This window comes from Protopterus annectens, chromosome 7.part1 (genome assembly GCF_019279795.1).
Source record: "Protopterus annectens isolate FY-2018-M chromosome 7.part1, PAN1.0, whole genome shotgun sequence".
NCBI lineage: Eukaryota > Metazoa > Chordata > Ceratodontiformes > Protopteridae > Protopterus > Protopterus annectens.
The window spans coordinates 431,665,574-431,686,191 of record NC_056740.1 but is presented as its reverse complement, the minus strand read 5'-3'; the positions used below and the strand labels follow the sequence as shown (position 1 = coordinate 431,686,191).

At 44.9% G+C, this 20,618-nt stretch overlaps 1 protein-coding gene across 7 annotated transcripts in view; it reads left to right on the top strand.

Moving 5' to 3' along the window:
* Nucleotides 1-20,618, top strand: part of SLTM (SAFB like transcription modulator) — a 738,342-nt gene that overhangs the window by 197,091 nt on the left and 520,633 nt on the right. For all 7 annotated transcript variants that reach the window (XM_044078891.1, XM_044078894.1, XM_044078888.1 and 4 more), the window contains exon 9: nt 14,200-14,300. In XM_044078891.1, the coding sequence (XP_043934826.1) occupies nt 14,200-14,300 (101 nt within the window). The remainder of the gene's footprint in view (nt 1-14,199; nt 14,301-20,618) is intronic.

Below are 20,618 nucleotides of genomic sequence, written 5' to 3'. Positions count from 1 at the left end.
GCTTTCTGAAGCCTCCCCAGGTTTTTTCCTGAGGAGCCACCCAAAAAGTGTGCCATAGGAAGCACATGGACTCCCAAGATGAGTCCCTCACATCTGACACTGACCTCTGAGTCTAGGGATCCCCTAAGTAGTCTTCTGACTATCTTTTTCATATATCTTGGAAATACTGAGAGAGGCGAGGAGGAGTCTGTGTTCCTGAAGGCCTTTGGTTCCCAACCCCTCCGCCTCTTGGGTTTCTCCCCCGTTCGAGCTCCTGGACCTAGTTTGTCGAAAGGTGTGGGAAACTCAGGACACGTTGGGTCTCCTAGGGACCGGTTCCACAAAGTTCACATCTGCCATTTGTTTGTCTACCCATTTCATCTGTCACCCAGGCTAGAATCCAGCTGTTTCTGAAGGGAGTCCTTCATATCAGACGCCCCAGGAGACCTACTCCCCCCTCCTAGGACCTCCATTTCGTATTAGAAAAACTAGCTTCCTCTTGAACCAGCTGATGTCCTTCAAGGATGCATCTGCAGTCTTTACAAATGGGTTGTCCTGTCGTCAAGCAGCCCTTCGGTCGGCCGGATTCCAAAGTCTGGGTCTGGCTTTGGCTGGTGTCGCACTTCACCCGACGTCATTGCAGCAGTTATTCGGGTATAAAGGCATCAGCCGACGCCATTTTCCTCAGTCTTTCTTGCCGCGTGGCGCCCGAAGCAGAAGCTGTTCGCAAGTGCCGGTCGGTCAGATCCAGAGATTACTACTACCGAATACTACTTCGAAGACTTCTCTAAAGCTAAGTACCCCGTTGGGGACTCTTTCTTGCCTCAGCCGATGTCAGAGAAAGTTAATAACTGTTTATCTTGTGGGAAACAAATACCTCATAAAGATTTCCACTCCTATTGCATACATTGTTTAGGCTCAGACCACGACGTAGCAGCTTGTCTAGCCTGTGCTTCTTTTAACCGACTGACGCTTAGACGTCGGTCGGACTTTGCTGAACAGATTTTCGGCTCCGATTTTGCCTACATTATGCCGTCAGATCCTCCGACTACGCAAATTACCAAAAAACGCAAAGAAAAGGACCGACACTCGCGGTCCGCGGTTTTGGCCGAAACCGCGGTTAAGCAAACCACGAGTGTCTCTGTTTCGGCCGAAACCGAGCAAGCAGTTCAGCCGATAACATGCCTTCTACCGAGGCCTCTTCTAACCTGGTAGAGACTGCTTCTGAAATCCAACCTTCTGTTGCGGTTTCACAGGATTTATCAGACACCATTCCCCTGGATGTTTCAACCCCTGCACGTGGAGCTGCTAGGCCTCCTCCAGCTATGTCTATTAAGGCCTTTGCCAGGGCTAAAGCAGCCAAAACATCAAAACCTGTGCCTGCCAAGCCCCCTTCTCACAGGCCCAGCACCAGCTCCCACATGCTTTCTTTGGCTGAGGATCTCATCTCTTTAATCCGTGGAGCCCAGCCTCATCCTGACAGGGCCTCTCTCCCTCCTCCAGAAAAGAGACCTAGAGCAGAGCCCCCTGAGCCAGTATCCGCAGATGATTCTTCTGATGACTCAGAACATTCAGACCCTCCTGAGGCTTCTTATTCTCCTTACGAAGACTCTGATGCTGAGGAGTCCATCCCTTCAGCCTCTCCTCCTGAGGAATTTTCCTTTGGGGAAACCTTGCATGCTATGAGGGAACAATTTCAGTGGCAGGGCCAAGATTTCTCAGACTCTAGAAAAAGGCTTAGGACCTTTCTACATTTGCCACAACATAGACCTTTAGCTATACCTCCAGTTCTTTCTGTTGATGATGCATTTAATGATGCTTGCACTGCTCCTGATTCTTTACCTCCGGCTCCTGCTAAGCCCGATAGGTACTACAGGGTCCCGGACACTCATCACCACTTATATAAGGCTCCTTTTGCAGAAGTTTACACCTCTGCTACTTTGTCAGCTAGAGCTTTGAACTGCCAATTTCATATGATTCAATATCAAGAGTTTATGCTTGACCATTTGACTAAAAAGCTGTCCTCTGAAGAATCTTTAGATAAAAAGTATGTTCAGGAAATGGTACATAACATACAGCAGGTTAGTAACCATTCTTTAAAATGTGGCTATGATGCACTGGAGGCTTCCTTTAGATCAGCCATGACTGGCACAGTTATTAGGAGGCATGCATGGCTGAAAGAACAGGCATTACCAGACCATGTCAAATCAAAGCTTTTGGATGCACCTATGGACAAGGTCAATTTATTTGGTTCCCCTGCACAGCAGGTACTAAAAAAGATGGAAGAGAAAGCAAAATCTGTGCAAACAGTGAAAGATTTCCTACAAGTTCAACCTCCAAGGTTTAGCAGGAACTGGCCCTCCAAGAATTGGTCCTTTCCGGAATCCTCTAAGCCACAAAGAGGCAGGAATAGGTGCTCTAGAGGCAGAAACCAATCCAGGGGTGCCTACAGGGGTCGCCAGTGGCAGGGTAACAACCAACGAGGCACGGATACAGCCACCACCACTACAACAACTCAATCACAGTCACTTGGCGGTGGTACCGCCTACCAGGGAACAACTACAAGCACCCTTGGGCAGAAAGCTAACCTTATTTTCAAGAAACTGGCACTGCATTATAAGAGAAAAATGGATTTTGCAAACTATAGACCAAGGTTACAGGTTCCATTTTCATACTCTACCAGAAAAGAGAGGAATGCCAAACCAGGAATGCCAAACCTATCACCTACTCAAAAGACAGAAGCTCTAAAGCAAATATCTCCATTATTAAAAATGAGAGCTGTGGAAAAGGTGCCATCTATGGAACAAGGAAAGGGATTTTACTCCAGACTCTTCCTGGTTCCAAGGAAAGAAAACAAATGGAGGCCTATTCTAGACCTGTCCGCTTTAAACACATTCATTATTGTTCCCAAATTGAAAATGCTGACCCTACAGCAGCTTCTTCCCATGCTGGGCAAGGAGTCTTGGCTGGTAACTCTAGATCTCAAGGAGGAATACCTGCACGTCCCCATAAGACCAATTTGCAGAAGATACCTCAGATTTCTTGCAGGATCAGAGCATTATCAATTCTCAGCATTGCCTTTTTGCTTATCTACTGCGCCCAGAGTGTTCACGAAATGCCTGGCATCGGTAATAGCTCATTGCAGACTTCAGGGGATTCAAATCTATCCTTACCTGGACGACTGCCTGATACAAGAGGACAACAAAAACAAACTAACAGAAGACTTACAAGAGTCATCTACCTGCTGCAAGCCCTGGGATATACAGTCAATACAAAAAAGTCAAGGCTGATTCCATCCCAAAGAATAACCTTTCTGGGTGCAGAGCTGGACACATCAAAACAAATGGCATTCCTAACTGCAGAAAAGAAAGAACAACTTCCTCTCTACTTCTTGGCATTAACAAAGCAGAACCATCTGACTGCAAGAAAAGTGCTACAAGCTCTAGGCTTCATGGCATCCTGCATAATACTGGTCCCTCATGCCAGGCTGCATATGAGAAAGCTACAGTGGTACCTAAAGAATTTGTGGTCCCAGCACAAGCACAGCCTAGAAACCAAAATTCCAATGATCCCATGCCTGAAACAGGAGTTCCTATGGTGGGCTCAGGCCTGCCAATCAAACAGGATTGCCCTTCTGCAAAAGTCAACCAAAACAAACCATCACGACAGATGCCTCAGACCTCGGACGGGGGGCACACATGCTGGACAAGTGCATTCAAGGCCTATGGACTCAAGACCAGCTGCATCTGCACATAAATCTAAAAGAAATGATGGCAGTGAAATTGGCAATCCAGGCATTCAGACCTTTTCTCCAAGAAGGCCAGTTGATGATAAGGACAGACAACACCACAGTTATGTGGTACATCAACAAACAGGGAGGCACACACTCATACCCTCTATTCCGGCTGGCACTGGACCTATGGGATGTGGCTCTGAGCTGCAACATTCAGTTACAGGCAATTTATGTACCAGGGAAGGAAAACATTCTAGCAGACATATTAAGCAGAACTACAACAGATGCCCACGAATGGATGCTGCATCCGGACATCTTCAAAACCATCACAAGAAAATGGGGATTACCACAAATAGACTTGTTTGCATCCCCATTCAATCACCAGTTGAAGAAATTCTGCACAAGGACTTACCACCCACTTGCTTGGAAGGTGGACTCCCTTTCTTTCAGTTGGAAAAGCCTGACAGCATACGCATTCCCACCACTTCCTTTGATGCACAAGGTGCTTCTGAAGATCAAAGAGGAACGCCCAAGGATCATTCTGATAGCCCCAAACTGGCCAAGACAACATTGGTATCCGCTGCTGAGGAGCATGTCCAGGGAACAAATATGGACGCTGCCCCTGATCCCATTACTGCTAACGCAGAACTACAACATCCTGCATCCAAACCTAAAAACTCTGCAGTTAACTGCCTGGAACATTACATAACAGCAATTAACCCAAATTTATCCCAAAGGGTTAGACATAATCCTGGAGGCTCGTAGACCTTCCACAAGAAAGAATTATGCAGCAAAATGGAAAAGATATCTCATCTGGAGTACTGCAAAGGGGCAAGATGTGACACTGGTGAACATAGCCAACATCCTGGAGTACTTGGCGGAGCTCTACCATACAGGCCTGTCCTATTCTTCCATCAAGATACATGCATCAGCTATTTCAGCAGAATACAGCTTGGATCCTCCTGTCTTCTCGCATCCTCTGCTCAGACAGTTTCTGAGAGGAATTAAAAATGTAAAACCTCCCAGGAAACCTCCATTGCCAGCATGGGACTTTAACTTTGTGCTAGAAAAACTGACTCTGCCTCCTTTCGAGCCAGCAGCTACAGCAGACTTGCAATACTTATCCTGGAAGACTGCCTTCCTGCTGGCAATAACTTCAGCAAGAAGGGTCTCTGAACTGCAGGCATTAATGGCAGTGCAACCCTTCCTGATCTTCCATCAAGACAGAGTGTCCATGAGAACAAATCCTACATTTATGCCTAAGGTGGTATCCAGAGTTTCTTTAAATCAGGCTATCCACCTCCCTACATTCTTCCCCAACCCACAGAACAGGGGAGAAAGGCTCTTACATACCTTGGATGTACACAGACAATTACGCTACTATCCGGACAGGACAAAAAAACAATAGAAAGACTGACCAGCTTCTGGTAGCATATGCAACCGGGAAGGAAGGAAAACCAATTTCTAAACGGACAATCTCCAAATGGATAGGAAATTGCATTAGATTTTGTTACTCCTACTATGGAAAGAAAACTCCAGAGAACATCAGGCCTCACTCCACAAGGGCTACAGCCACTACCACAGCTTTCTTACGAGGAGTGGCTACCAAGGACATTATAGAGGCTGCTACTTGGACCTCCGTGCATGTATTTGCCTAGCATTATAACTTACCTCTATACTCCAGATCCCGTGCTGGTTTTGCCACTGCTGTTTTGCAAGGGATCTTAACTACACCATAATCTTTTCTCATTTCCTCCTCCCCTAGTTTAGCTATGGTATTCTACCCATTTGTAAAGACTGCAGATGCATCCTTGAAGGACATAGTACAGTTTTGTACCTACCATAAATGTAGATGTCGGAGAGGAATGCATCTGCAGTCAGGATTACCCACCCTCCTTCCCCTCTGAGGTACTCCTAGGGTATTTGCCAATCTTCAGCTAGCTTGGGGGGGATCTATTATGGTATATTTGTTTGTATATATGTACATACATGCTTATTTTGTGTTTGCTCTCTACTATTTGGAAACTTAGGCATTTATCCAAATTTAGCCATCCAAGAGGGCACCTGGCATCTGGGGCAAGAAACAGAGGAAAATGGCGTCGGCTGATGCCTTTATACCCGAATAACTGCCGCAATGATGTCGGGTGAAGTGCGACACCAGCCAAAGCCAGACCCAGACTTTGGAATCCGGCCGACCAAAGGGCTGCCTGACGACAGGACAACCCACTTGTAAAGACTGAAGATGCATTCCTCTCGGACATCTACATTTATGGTAGGTACAAAACTGTACTTTTCCCTGAAATTATGCACCCTGAAAACAGTTTTGCTAATGACCCTCTCCTCCGCCAGGAGGATTTCGGAGATGCAAGCCCTTATGGCATCTTGTTTTCCACAAGGACAGAGTTGCTCTCTGGACCAACCCTTCCTTCATGCCCTAGGTAGTTAATGGACTTTCATTAAATTAAACTATTAACCTGCCAGTTTTCTACCCTCATCCACAAAACTCCTCGGAGGACACCTCATTCCTTGGAGGTACACAAGTAACTCTGGTACTACTCGGACAAAACCAGACTTATTAAAATCTGACAAAAGTATTAATCTCCTTCCGTCACAGAGCCCTAGGGAAGGCCGTCTCCAAACCATTTCCTCATGGATCTCCAAATCCATCACCTTGTGCTACTTCCATCATGAAAATCCTTGCAGGGCCATGTTAAACCTCACCCTACCAGGGCAGCTGCTGCCTCTTCCACCTTTTTCAAAGGCAATGATTTCTCCATTTTAGAAGCAGCCACTTGGACCTTAGTCCAAACTTTCACCAAGCACTACAAGCTGGACATGGCCTCCATAGCAAGAGCAGGGGTTTCCAGGTCAATCCTCTAAGGCCTGGCTGACCACAAACAACTCCACCCAGGTTCAAACATAAAGCTCTGGTACTCTCCCTACTGTTATGAATACTGCAACATGAGGATAGGACAATAGCATAGTTGTGTAAACAACTTACCATAACCTTAGATGTTCTCTTCCATGTTGGCGTATTCAGTCCCACCTACTCCCTCCTTTTTTTTTTTCCCTACCCCACTGTGGGCTACCTCTGGGGACGTTCATTTCTCTCCCCAGTCTCCATGCTCAACACAACCTACTTTCTACCCTAGGCCTGGCCTACATGCAAGTCTAGGCATCTCCAGGTAGGATGCACCTTTAAACCCGCATGACTTCTACTGTATGTGGCAAAGCATTCTGATGAGGGTGTGTGCAGATGTCACTTTTATACCAAACATCTATTTATGGCCCTGGTAAGGGGAGTCACACCCACCCTCCTGGAACAAAGACTTTGGTGTACTGGCCGGATGGTGGTGCTGCAGGCATCCACTCTCTAATGTTATGAATACTGCAACATGGAAGAGAAGAACATCTAAAGTTATGGTAAGTTGTTACACCGCTATTGGTTCAGGGGCTGTGGTATACTGTTAGTGAAGAGTCTCTGAGGTCAAACTGCCCGCTTTGATTTCTGGGTTCTGCTTGTAAGCTAATTTGCTACCCATCCAGTTATGTATGGATTTACACTTGGGGAGCATTTCTGATGTTAGATTGTTAAACAATTTTGCAAGGTCTAGGTGTGCAGTGTGTACGGATTTGCTTTTATCCATTGTTTCAATGAGCTTGGACGTACGTATTTTAACTGGCAGAATTTCCCCATGACTAGTCCTGAGTAGCTTGGGTTGGTGTTTCTGGGTTACACATGTCCTTTTATTTTATAAAAAACATTTCTATGGCCTTGCAGATGAGCCTAGTTAGGCTCATGGGTCTATAATTATCAGTCTTATGTCCCTTCCTTGTGTAAGGGTATAACTATCTTCCATTGATCTGGCACAGTCTGTTTTGGAGGGTGGTGTTTAGCAGCCTATGTAGGTGTTTTAAAAGAATCCTGTTTCAGGCTGGCCAGTTGGCACTCTTGGCCTTGGTTAGTGCCTTCAGAACTTGTTCTTAGGCAGTTAGAGGAGGGATGTAGATAGAAGTGTGACCTGAGAATGCAGGAGGTGGAATTGGAACTTTGCTCACTAGTAGTGGAGGTTTCTAACAGTTGAAGTCTGTTTTTCACTTTAGTAGATATTCTTGCCTTTTATCTGGTTGTGGTTGATTTGTTCAGGGTAAGTTTCTTTAGTCTCTCTATTTGGTTTCCACTGTAGGGGTGTTTTTAAATTTGGTATTTTGCGCCTGAAGGGGACAGATGCATGTCTGCAGATGTTTGTGTTTCACTGTTGCAGTCATTACACTTGGGTTATCCTGCTGGCAGGCTACCCGCAGTCGGCCTGAATTCCAGAGTCTTGGTCTGGTGTCGGTTGCTGTTGACTCTTCCCTGATGTCAGTGCGCCAGGGGTATAAAAGATGCAGCAGACGCCATTTTCTTCAGTCGTTCTTGCTGTGCGGTGCCCGAAGCAAAAGCAGTTTGCAAGTGCTGGTCGGCCGACTCCTGAGATTTTCAAAGACTAATTTCAGATCCGAAGTCTTCATTAAAGCTAAGTACCCCATTGGGGAAACTTTTTTTCTTGCTCCAGACCGATGTCAGAAAAAGTTAACAGTTGTATTTCTTGTGGGAAGCAAATACCTCATAAGGATTTTCATTCTTAACTGTATTCCTTGCCTACGCCCTCATCACAACGTTGCTAGCGGTCGGTTTCGCGCTAGATTTAACCAACGTACTGTTCAGCGTCTGTACGATTTTGCCTTTCATTACTTTAGCCAAAGATTCAATTATATAGTGCCGTCGAAAAAGCAGATGACCGGAGTTTACAAAAAAACGCAAGAAAAAAGGACAGGCATCAGAAGTCAAAACCGAGGCTACCGCTAAGCTGCTGGTTCTTCGCAGCCCCTGACTCCCGCTGCCTCAGAGCCACAGGCTGTTGCAGACTCCCATGTGGGGGCCGACTAGGCCTCTGGATACTCAAGGTATTGGACACTCTGAAAACGATCCCTTCAGATGGGTCCGGAGCCGTTGGGCAGGCATCGGCTTCTGAGGGTGTTTTCAGGCCTACACAGTTGTATGTTGAGCCAACCACAGCTTCAAAGGCAAAGACTAAAGCAGCTCTAAAGACAAAGAAACAAGTACAGCTTTCTTCTGAACAGAATTCCATGCCTAAAAAAACAGATGCTCAAAATGGCCGAAGACCTAATTACCTTGATCAGGGGTTCCCATCCCCTTCCTGAGGCCTAGGCAAGAGACACAATATGAACAGTCAGATATATGAATCTTCAGATCAGGTTTCAATTTCCTCTGACTCCTCCTCTCAGCAGGAATGCTCTTCCTTCCTATGAGGATTCTGATGCTGAAGAATCTCCCTTCAGCCTCTCCTCCTGAGGATTATTCTTTTGGGGAAACTCTGCATGCCATGAGGGAGTACTTCCACTGGGAGAGTCAAGACTACTCAGAATCTAAGAAAAGGCTTAGAGATTTCCTTTTACTACCTCGGCACAGGCCTCTTGCTATTCCCCCTGTGTTAGACATTGTGGATGATGTATTTTCAGAGTCCGGCCTTTCTCCTGAGACTTTACCCCCCTGCCCTGTTAAACCAGACAGATACTACAGGGTTCCGGATTCACACAAATTTCTTTATAAAAACCCTGCTGCTGACCCAGAAACCATTTCTCAGGGTCCCAAAGGGGTCAAGGCTTCCACTGCAAAAAATCTTATTCCCTCTGATAGGGGGTCAAGGGCACTAGACAGATTGGGGGGGGTACACTTCTGCTACTTTGGCTGTGAGGGCATTAAACTGTCAATTTTATATGCTTAAATATCAGCAATATTTAATGTCACTGCTTAAACAGAAAATGTTGACTAATTCTGATTGTGCAGAAAATAAGGAAATGCAGGATTTATTGCATGCAACTGAACAAGTGGGAAAGCATATATTGCAATGTGGTTTTGATTCTCTGGAGGCCTCTTGCAGGGCCACAGTTGCGGGTTCTGTCATCAGGAAGCATGCTTGGTTAAAGGAACAGAATCTGCCTGATCATGTTAAGGCAAAAATTATTAGATGCTCCATTACAGCATGATACTTTATTTGGTGTTAAAGCAGAGGAGGTGTTGGAAGAAAATGGAGGACAAAGCGAAATCTGTGTAAACAGTCAAGGATTTCTTACAGGTACAGCCTCCCAGATTTAGCAGGAACTGGCCTACAAAGAAAAATTCTGCAGGCTTTGGGCTTCATGGCATCCTGCATTCTAATTCCATATGCCAGACTGCATGTGAGGAAACTACAATGGTATCTAAAAAGTGTTAGGACTCCAACATTGCCACAGCCTGGAAACCTTACCCTCCTTCCTTGCCTGCAACAGGAGGCCTGTCACCACAAGGGACAGCCATTCAACCAACCCACAGCCAGTCAATAACAGATGTATCGGATTATGCCTGGGGAGCCCACATGGCAGGAAAATGTATTCAGGGCACATGGCCCACAAGCCAAAGGCATCTTCATATCAATCAAAGAGAGATGCTAGCTGTTCAGAATGCCATGACTGCTTTCAAGGATCTACTTCATCCAGGACAATTACTTATGAGGACGGACAATACTACAGTCATGTGGTACATAAACAAGCAGGGAGCACACATTCCTAACCCTCTGCAGACAAGCTATGACTTTGTGGGACACAGCATTGACTTATCAAGTGCACTTGCAAGCACAATTCCTGCCAGGAAAGATAAATACTCTGGCAAACGAATTAAGCAGAAACCTCACGGATCCCCACGAGTGGAAACTGAATCCACAAGTCTTCAGCATGATAACAAGGAATGGGGATGCCCAGACATAGATCTGTTTGCCTCCCCCCACAACTGCCAACTACAGAGGTTCTGCACGTGGACTTATCACAAGCAAGCATGGAAAGTGGATGCTCCATCATCCTCCTCTGTTTCTCCTTCCCAAGGTACTCCTAAAGGTTAGACAAGAGAAGCCAAAAATGATTCTGATTGCCCTAGACTGGCCCCGCCAGCACAGTACCCAATCCTAAAGAGCTTGTCTCAAGGACCAGCCTGGACATTACCTCTAATTCCTCACTTACTGACCCAACAAAACAATCTGGTCCTGCACAGCCAACGCAGGACCCTAAATCTGGCAGCATGGCGGATAATGTAGCCATTCAGAACACACCTCTCTCTAAAGCCGTGATGGATGTTATTTTGGAGGCCAGGAGGCCCAGTACCAGAAAATCTTATGCAGAAAAATAAAGATTCTGCATTTGGAACCAGGCACAAAGAATTAACACGGTGTTACCAAATATTCCTCAGATTTTGCAGTACCTAATTGAGATGCTGGACAAAGACCCATCCTTTTTAAATCAATTAAAATCCATGCCTCTGCCATTTCAGCTCATTTTTTATTTTTTATTTATTTTTTATTTAACATTTGTTGACCGGGAATGTCCGACTAGGTTCCACAGAGCCTGTTTTCAGAGGAGGCCTGGGGAGAAATGCTCCAGATGCATGTCTTTGGAATGTGGGAGGAAACCCACGCGAACACAGGGAGAACATGCAAACTCCACACAGAAGGCACCCCAGCTGAGAATCGAACCAGAGAACCTCTTGCTTGTGGGGTGACAATTTCAGCTCATTACAATATGGAACCACCTCTTTTCTCATCCATTGCTCAGGCAGTACCTCAGAGGGGCCAAAAATGAGACCTCCCAAGGAGAGCACCAATACCTGCATGGAACCTCAACTATGTCTTTGGAAAAACTCACACTGCTGCCATTTGAGCCTGCCAATACAGCTGAGATAAAGTTTTTATTATGGAAAACTGCTCTGCTCCTAGCAATAACCTCTGCAAGACGAGTCTGAGTTACAGGCACTCATGGCTGTGGAACCTTTTATCATTTTCCATCCAGACAGGGTTTCGCTGAGGACCCACCTGACATTTATGCGTATGATAGTGTCCAGCGTGGCCCTTAACCAAACCATTCATTTGCCTACTTTTTATCCAAACCCACAGAAGGGCGAGAGACTCCTACATTCTTTGGACATAGGCAGCTACGCTGCTTCTTGGACAGAAAGACTGAGCAGCTCTTGATGGCGCATGCTGCAGGATCACAAGGAAGAGCCATCTCTAAGCAGACCATTTCAAAATGGATAGGTCACTGCATTCGTTTCTGCTATGCACAACATGGCAAATCAGTGCCTAAGGGCATTAGGCCACATTCAACCAGAGCTGCAGCCACTTCAGCAGCCTTCCTGAGGAGTACCAACCAAAGACATTTTAGAGGCTGCAACTTGGTAAAAGTGTGCACTGAACTCAAAGCACTGCACTTACCTCTCTACTCTAAATCCAGAGCAGGCTTTGCCACTGCAGTTCTGCAGGGCCTCATAGCCACTCCTAATTCTATTTAGGCCCAGCCACCCAACCTCAGCTTTGGGATTCAACCCAAGTGTAATGACTGCAACAGTGAAACACTAAACATAGTACAGCTGTGTACCTACCATAAATGTAGGTGTTAGAGTGTATTCCCTGTTGCAGTCCAGGTTACCCACCCACTGTCCCACTTTCTTTGCTGGGACTTATCTGTACTTCTCTATTCTATACAACCTATGTGGTGTATTTGCTTGTAGATGAAGGTAATGTTTTATTTTAGTGCATGCTTTTTTATTGGCATAATTTTTAGCGTACCCTTTTGGGGGGACCTGACATCTGGGGCAAGAAAAACTGAAGAAAATGGCCGGCTGCATCTTTTGATTTAGTTTACATTTGTTGACCGGGCTAGTCTAGCTGGATGTATGTCCATTTTCAGTAGAGGCCCGGGGAGATAAGCTCCAAACAGTTGAAATTCACATAAAAAAAATACATGTTTAAAATGCAAATACATTTACAGTAAGAGAAAAAAAAGATAAAAGAAAAAAAAACTGGTCACATATTAAAGTATAAGAATGCAGTATATTAGACTTGATTAGTATAAGTACTGTTGCAAGTAGACATTCAGAAAGAATAGCATAATGTACAGTTAAGTGTAGATAAAGGAAAGTAAGAAGTAGTAGCAGTTATGTAATACATCTAGTAGTAAAACATGTGCGCTATATATATATATATATATATATATATATATATATATATATATATATATATATATATATATATATATATATATTTATTTTTTTTACCCCTGGTACACTAATGTCAGGGAAGAGGCAACAGCAACCGACACCGGGCCAAGACTTTGGAATTCAGGCCGACTGTGGGTAGCCTGCCAGCAGGATAACCCAAGTTGAATAACTGCAACAGTGAATACATTCTAACATCTATGTTTGATAGGTACACAACTGTACTTTATTTACATGTGCATAGAATCTGGCGGTAAGACTTTGTGTAAAGCAGAGGTATCCTCAGTCTAGAAGGGGATTTTGAGTGTAGCTGGGTTGTCACTGTAGGTTAACATTGGCATACTCTCTGAATACTTAAGTATTGGAAGATGCTTCCTGTTTTGTAGTGAGTGACTTGTTTCGATTTGACCAGAAGGTGCAGTTGGTGAGGAACAAAGCTGTCGCATATCGGGTCCAGGATTTTATCTCCCCTGGTTGGATTGTAGACTAATTCGTCGAGAGTTTGTATTAAAGACTAGAAATTTCTGGATGAAAGTCTGAAGGGATCATTGTAGTTCCCAGGAGAATGTTTGTCTTAGTACACAACTCCATGCGGGGTAGTAAGATTAAGTTGAGGGTGCCATAGAAGGGGCCTGTATAGTTGGCTGTGGCATAAGGGGTTTTGTTAGGTGGATATGGTGGAGTTATTGGGTACCTTGTCTTCTACTGCAAAGGGTTTGAGCATGTGGTAGACAATGAACCCCTACACTTGTGGAGGGCCAGATGGTCTGTAAAGGAGTCTGCAACTGGTCCTGCAATTAAGACATTCAGATTTTTCTAGCTTCCAATGCAGGCAGATCAGTGGATGGATAAATGTTTTTTAGTAGACTTAATGCATTTGTTTAACCTGGATTCTAGAGGCTTGGATAGGGGAGGGCTCAGGCCAGTTGTGTGTTTTGTCCCCTTGTAGAGTAATATTCCACATAATTTACTGTAGCCAGTGTGTTAGTGTCTTGTTACTAGATTTCAGGAGGGATAATTCAGACTGCTCTGCTGGTGCATTTTTAGATCATGTTTGTAGCATGGGTAAGGCAGATAAAAATTCCAGTTACCTGAAAGCTCTGAAAGTAGAGATGGTTTGACATTGGTCTGGTCTTGTTGAAATTGCACAAATGTCTTTCAGTGTAAAGCATGCTGTAATTGTAGCCTTGACTCGCTGTGAAGTGACAAAGGTTAGTTCTTTTGTCTGTAATACATAAAACATGTACACATACACACATTGTGTTGCACTTGCTATGTGTACATTTCTCAGCCTAAGACTGAAGAATGTTTTGAATTAAATATTTTTAGTACAGACTGGCAGAGATGACTTTTTTTTAGAATTGAATACTTGGTACTAAACAGATTTTTCTCCCTCACAAATAAGGAGGTGCCTCAAGTGGTTCAGCTCGAAATATATGGATTAGTGGTCTGTCTTCAAATACAAAAGCAGCGGACTTGAAGAATCTGTTCGGAAAGTATGGCAAGGTACTGTGCTGATTTTATGCATACTTTTAGAATACAGAAATGTCATTTTTTTGTTTAAAATATATAGTCTCAAAATTTTAATGTTATGTAAATGACAGTTGGATAGCAGACCTCAGGTGCTTTTTCTCCCCGTGCCTCCTGTGAAAAGGGGTTCCATTTAAGTAAAACCTAACTCTTGGTGTGGAGGAGAGGAGCAGGAGACTGCAACTTTATGGCTGTCTCTGAAAACAATTCACTTCGTTTTCCTGATAAAAATCCGTTTTATGCTAGGAAATGTTTACAGGTTCATGTTTTGTACAATCAAAATTCTGAAACTCACTTTACAGTCTTGTCAGGTCGAGGGTAAAGGTGCAAAAAAACATAATTTTGAAAACCCTTTTTCTGTAAATCAAGTAGCGAGGTGCCCTTTACCTCGTTGTAGTGCTGTCTTGGAGTTAGAATATTTAACTAGCAGGGGGTGTGGGGAGCACAAGCACCCACATATGGGGAATGTCACGTGAATACTGTGTTTACCAGATGGTGACTGCTAAATAATGCTGAATGTAGATTCCTGCCTCTTGAATGTGTGACTTTCTGATGTGGTTTGATGTTTTTCTTAAATTTTTTTTTTTTTTAATAGTAAACCCTTCTGTCCACCTTTCAGGTTCTTCTTGGCAATCCGTGGAGCATTTGTTGCTTGGTACTGAATTTCCCTTGTTTGCAATAAAAACCTTTTCTTTGGATTCTTCAGGTTCAGTCCTGGCTCCCTCATTGCCTCAGCTGCCAAGGAGTGCTGTGGCAAACCTTGTTCCGCAGACTGCTTCTTTGACCCTGGGTCCCTATCAACATCTCTAATGCGGACAATATCGAGTTTGATATTGTCACATCGAGAAAGCTGAAAGGGCAGAATATCGAATGGGTAAACGGAAATCTCTAAGGGGAGATTTCAGTTTCTCAATGTAGTGCGGTCTCTGAGTTGGTATATTTAAGTAGCGGGGGCTGTGGGGAGGGCAGGGGGGGCTTGCCCCCCTGCCTACACCCTTTAGGTTTTTTTTTTTTGTGGGTTTATTTTATCGGCATTCGAAAATGTAATGGGTCGATCATTTCAACGTTTAGTGATTCGACCTATTACATTTTCGAAATGCTGAAATAGACCCTTGTCCCTCTAGTGCAAGTCCTCAAACTGACGGTCTGACGTCCTCGACTCCTGTTTTCTCAAGTCAGGAAAGAACCACAGTTAGTTGTCTCAGGGCAGGTTGGAGTAGATAAGGCTACCCTGTAGCACCCCTAGATTGCCTAAATTCCTGGGTTAGTGCTTCTGCTGTAGGTTTCTTTCAAGGGAGTACCTAAGGAAAAGAGCCAAAAAGTAAATGACATCGTCTTTTCTCTATGAACAAAGACTTGCAGGGTTTTGCTAAGGGATTTTCAGCCTTTTTTAATATTTTATAAATCATGTTTTTTCACTGACTTCAAATAAAAATTCCCTCACTTTCTGACATCGATTAGCAGTCAGGACTGAAAGGAGCGGTGTATGTTCTTTGTGTTTCACTGTTGCAGTAATCACATTTGGGTTATCTGCCTGCAGGTAGCCTTCAGCCGGCCTGAATACCAGAGTCTTTGGATTTCTGCGTCAGATGCTGTCGCTTCTTCCATGACGTCAGGTAGTCAGAGGTATAAAACATGCAGCCGACACCATTACATCAGTCTTCCTTGCCGTGCAGTGCCCATAGAAGTAGTTCACTGTTGTGGATGATGTCTTTATGGAATAAAGTCCAACTCCTGATGCTTTACCCCTGCTCCCAGGAAACCTGACGGGTACAGCAGAGTCTCTGCTGTACATAGACTGGGAACATTACTCAAGCCCCAACACCCTAGCCCAAAGGTTCCTGGAGTTCATAAACTCAAATGCTATGGAACAACTAGTCACCATTCCCACAAGAGGAGAAAATATACTAGACCTGATCATCACAAACATGGGGTCAAAATGCTCCACACCGGAAGTATATCCCTCATTGGTGAGATCAGACCATAAATTTAATCTCATTGGGGATCCACATCCCGCCCCCACCCCCAGCAAAAAAGACCACAGTGAAGAACTTCTCAAAAGCAAACTTCACACTTCTTAAGACTGGAGTGGTATCTTTCAAGGCCCCCGAGCCAGTGGAAACCACAACCCACGCTGCTGAAACCCTTACAAATGCCTTCTACGAGCACCTCCAGGAATGTATGGATCAAGCAATCCCTAATAAAGTCAAGACCCTTTCCACCAAAGGCAGGCGCCCGGTCTGGTGGACCCCAGCCATAAAACTCTACAATAAGAGGAGAAAGCTACTACATGACGGAGCAAAATCCCTAAAAGGGAAGGCATCTCTAGTCAATACTAGCAAAAAACTACGATCACTCATAACATCATCCAAGGCCAACTTTGAGAGAAAAATCGCTAATGACACAAAAGACAATCACAAGGCCTTCTTTAGCTATGTTAGAAACCTGGGTGGAAACTCCCAGATATGCTCAGAATTGGTCCAAAATGATAAAAAAAATCACTGAACCCACAGACATTGCCAACATACTGGCAGACAGGTTCAGTGCAAATTCCCCCCCCCCCCCCCCCCCCAAAAGCAGAAATATCTATCCCACCAGAGTCTAGCCTCCCAAACATCTTAGATGCCCAGGTGAGAGCTGCTCTCTCTAGAGCAAAAAACACAGCATCGATGGGACCGGACGGTGTCCCCGGCTGTGTGCTACACTAACTCAATGAGGAACTAAACCCACACACAAGGCTGCTGTTTAATCTTAGCCTTACTACAGGATACGTACCCAAAGAATGGCGTACGCTAACTGTGGTCCCACTCCACAAAGGCGGTGCTTCTACAGACCCTGGAAATTACCGCCCCATAAGCTTGACTAGCCTTGTCTGCAAAGCTATGGAGAGTATCATAATGGAACTCATAAATAAAGACATTGGGGACCTACAGACACTGGATCCTACCCAATTTGGCTTTGTCAAGGGCAGATCCTGCCTCTTGAACTTGGTCGACTTTTTCGAAACAGTCACTAAGGCCATTGATGAGGGTAAGGCAGTTCACACAGCCTACCTTGACCTAGCAAAAGCGTTCGACACAATACCCCACTCGGGCATCATAGAAAAGCTCACCAGCTTAGATGTAAACCCGTATGTCACAAGATGGGTTGCAAACTGGCTCAAGGACAGAACACACAGGGTTAGAGTTGCTGGTGCCATGTCAGACTCTAAGCCGGTCACGAGCAGTGTCCCACAGGGCTCTGGTCCTGGGCCCCCTCTTGTTCGGCATTTATTTTTCTGAAGTGCAGGCAAACATAGGGGGATTGTGGCTGACAATTTGCAGATGACTGCAAACTGGGCACCATAATTGACACTCCATCAGACACTGACATCCTCCAGAGAGGTCTCATAGAAATGGATAACTGGTGCCAGAGCCATGGCCTTAAGCTAAATGCCAAAAAATGTATAGTCATACCCTTTGGGAAAAACAAGGTAACCCCTAATTACCACATAGGTGGTAACTTCTTCCGTGTTTAATGGATTATCAGGGACCTGGGGACCCAAGTTGACAGTAACCTCTCTTTTGACACTCACATTGCCAAAGTGGTTAGGAAGACCTTCTACATTGCCCACCTGATCATGAAGGGATTCACATCCAGATCAGGAGAGGTCATTGTACCCCTGTACTCTTCACTTATCAGACCAATGATAGAGTACAACGCCCCATTCGGAATGTACCTTACCCGACACCTGTAGCAGTTGGAAAGGGGCTCAAACATATGTCATACGATGTCAGACTGAAGAAACTCCAGCTCTATTCAGTCGCATACCGTCTGCTCAGAGGTGATCTGTGCCTGACATACAAGGCCATGTCCAACCCGGAATTAATGGACATGCTCCACCTCAAAAAATCCAAATCCACCAGAGCCACGAGAGCAAGAGACTTAAACCTCAACACGGATATAAATAGGACGTGCTGGAGGGACAGATTCATCACCCAGAGACTCCCTACACTATGGAACAGAATCCCAGTCCATGTGAGGCAGAGCCCCTCACTGACTCTGTTCAAGAGAAATCTTGACGAGTGGATGGGAGATCGTAGGTTTACCCCAGGAATCATCTCTGTGTCACTGCTGGACAGAGGCACAGTAAACTAATGGGTATAGTATTCTCATCCTAAGGGGTGGTGAAAGCCACACACACTCTGGCTAGGCTTATAAATGCCCTAGGGCAGATAGCCTAGTATGAACCTATGAAAACTGGCAGTTAACCCAGGACAAGTCGGTACTAAACATCGTATCACAGGGATACAGATTCCATTTCCACACACTGCCAATGACAAATGGTTGGCAAGATCTGCCAAAAAATCAATGGGCAGAGACTCAAACAGGTTACTTCCCCCATGGATATGGGGGCCATTCAGACAGTACCAGAACAGGAAAAAGGACAAGGTTTTTACGACTGTTCTTGGTACCCAGGAAGGACAAGGCCTGGCAGCCAATACTGGGTTTATCTATTTTGAACACATACCTGGACATTCCAAAATTCAAAATGCTCACTTTACAGCAGCTTCTGCCCATGCTGGGCAAGAATGCTTGGCTGGTGACTTTAGACCTAAAAAAGGCATACCTGCATGTAGTAAGACAGTCGTGCAGAATATACCTCTGATTCAAGGCTGGCTTAATGGATTACCAATTCTCTGCACTGCCCTTTGGCTTATCTACTGCACCCAGAGTCTTTACAAAGTGCCTGGCACCAGTAATTGTATTTTGCAGACAAAGAAGCATTCAAATATATCCTTACTTGGATGACTGTCTCATTCAAGCAGAAAACAAGGACACTCTTCTACGACACCTGGCCGTTGAATAGGCTTCTAACATGCCTAGGGTACACAATGAAAAGAAATCACAACTGGTACCCTCTCAGAAGATAACATTCCTGTGTGCAAGCTTGAATACAACTGCCCAGATGGCTTACCTCCCGCCAGACAAACCAAGGCAACCTACTATTTCAAACTTATGGCAGCAAAAACCCAGTCTTCTGCAAGACAAATGCTGCAGGCTCTGGGCTTCATGGCATCCTGTATCCTAATTATTCCATATACAAGACTGCATGCGAGGAAACTTCAGTGGTACTTAAAAAGTTTATGGAGTCAACATTCACACAGTCTAGAAACACTGATTCTTCTCATTCCCTGCCTGCAACAGGAGTTTCTATGGTGGGCAAAGGCCTGTCACCAGAAAATGGGACGGTCCTTCACTCTACCCCCTGCCAGCCAAACCTTAGATGCATCCGATTTTGCCTGGGGGGCCCACATGGCAGGAAGATGCATTCAGGGCATATGGGCACCAAATCAAATGCATCTACATATCAACCAGAAAGAGATGCTAACCGTTCAAAATGCCCTAACAGCCTTCAAGGACTTGCTTCATCCAGGGCAACTACTGATAGATGGACAACACCAGTCATGTGGTATATAAACCAAGGGGGCACACACTCCTACCCCCCTTGCAGATTAGCCATGGCACTGTGGGACACAGCTTTGACCTACAAAATGCATCTTCAAGCTCAAATTCCTGTCAGGAAAACAAAACTCTGGGAGACTAAGCAGAAACCTTATGGATCCTCACGAGTGGAAACTAAATCCACAAGTCTTCGGCATGATTACAGAGAAATGGGGGAGCCCAAACATAGATCTATTTGCCTCTCCTAAAAATCATCAACTGAAAAGATTCTGCACAAGGACTTCTCTTAGATGAGCATGGAAAGTGGATGCCCTATCCTTCAGTGAGCATGGAAAGTGGACGCCCTATCCTTCAGTTGGAAAACCTATCAGTTTACGCCTTTCCTCCTCTGCCCCTTCTACCCAAGGTCCTCCTAAGTCTTATGCTGATAAATGGAAGAGAATCTGTGCTTGAAAGCACAAGGAACTGATACAGCGGAACCACATATTCCTCAGAATTTAAAATGCTTAACTGAGATGCTTGACAAAGGCCCATCTTTCTCATCCATCAAAATCCATGCCTCTGCCATTTCGGCTCATTACAATACAGACTCCAATCTTTTCTCATTTACTAAAGCCATATTTTAGAGGAGCCAAAAATTTAAGGCCTCCTAGACTATCACCATTACCTGCATGGGACCTCCATTATGTGTTTGAGAAGCTCATCCTGCCTCCATTTGAACCAGCTGCTACTGCTGATATATAAATTTCTTATCATGGACGACAGCTCAGGTGGCTTTCTTTACGCCAGAAAAGCAAATTAATTTGGTGAATTACTTCAAACAGGCGGCCACAAAAACCCTGCTATCTG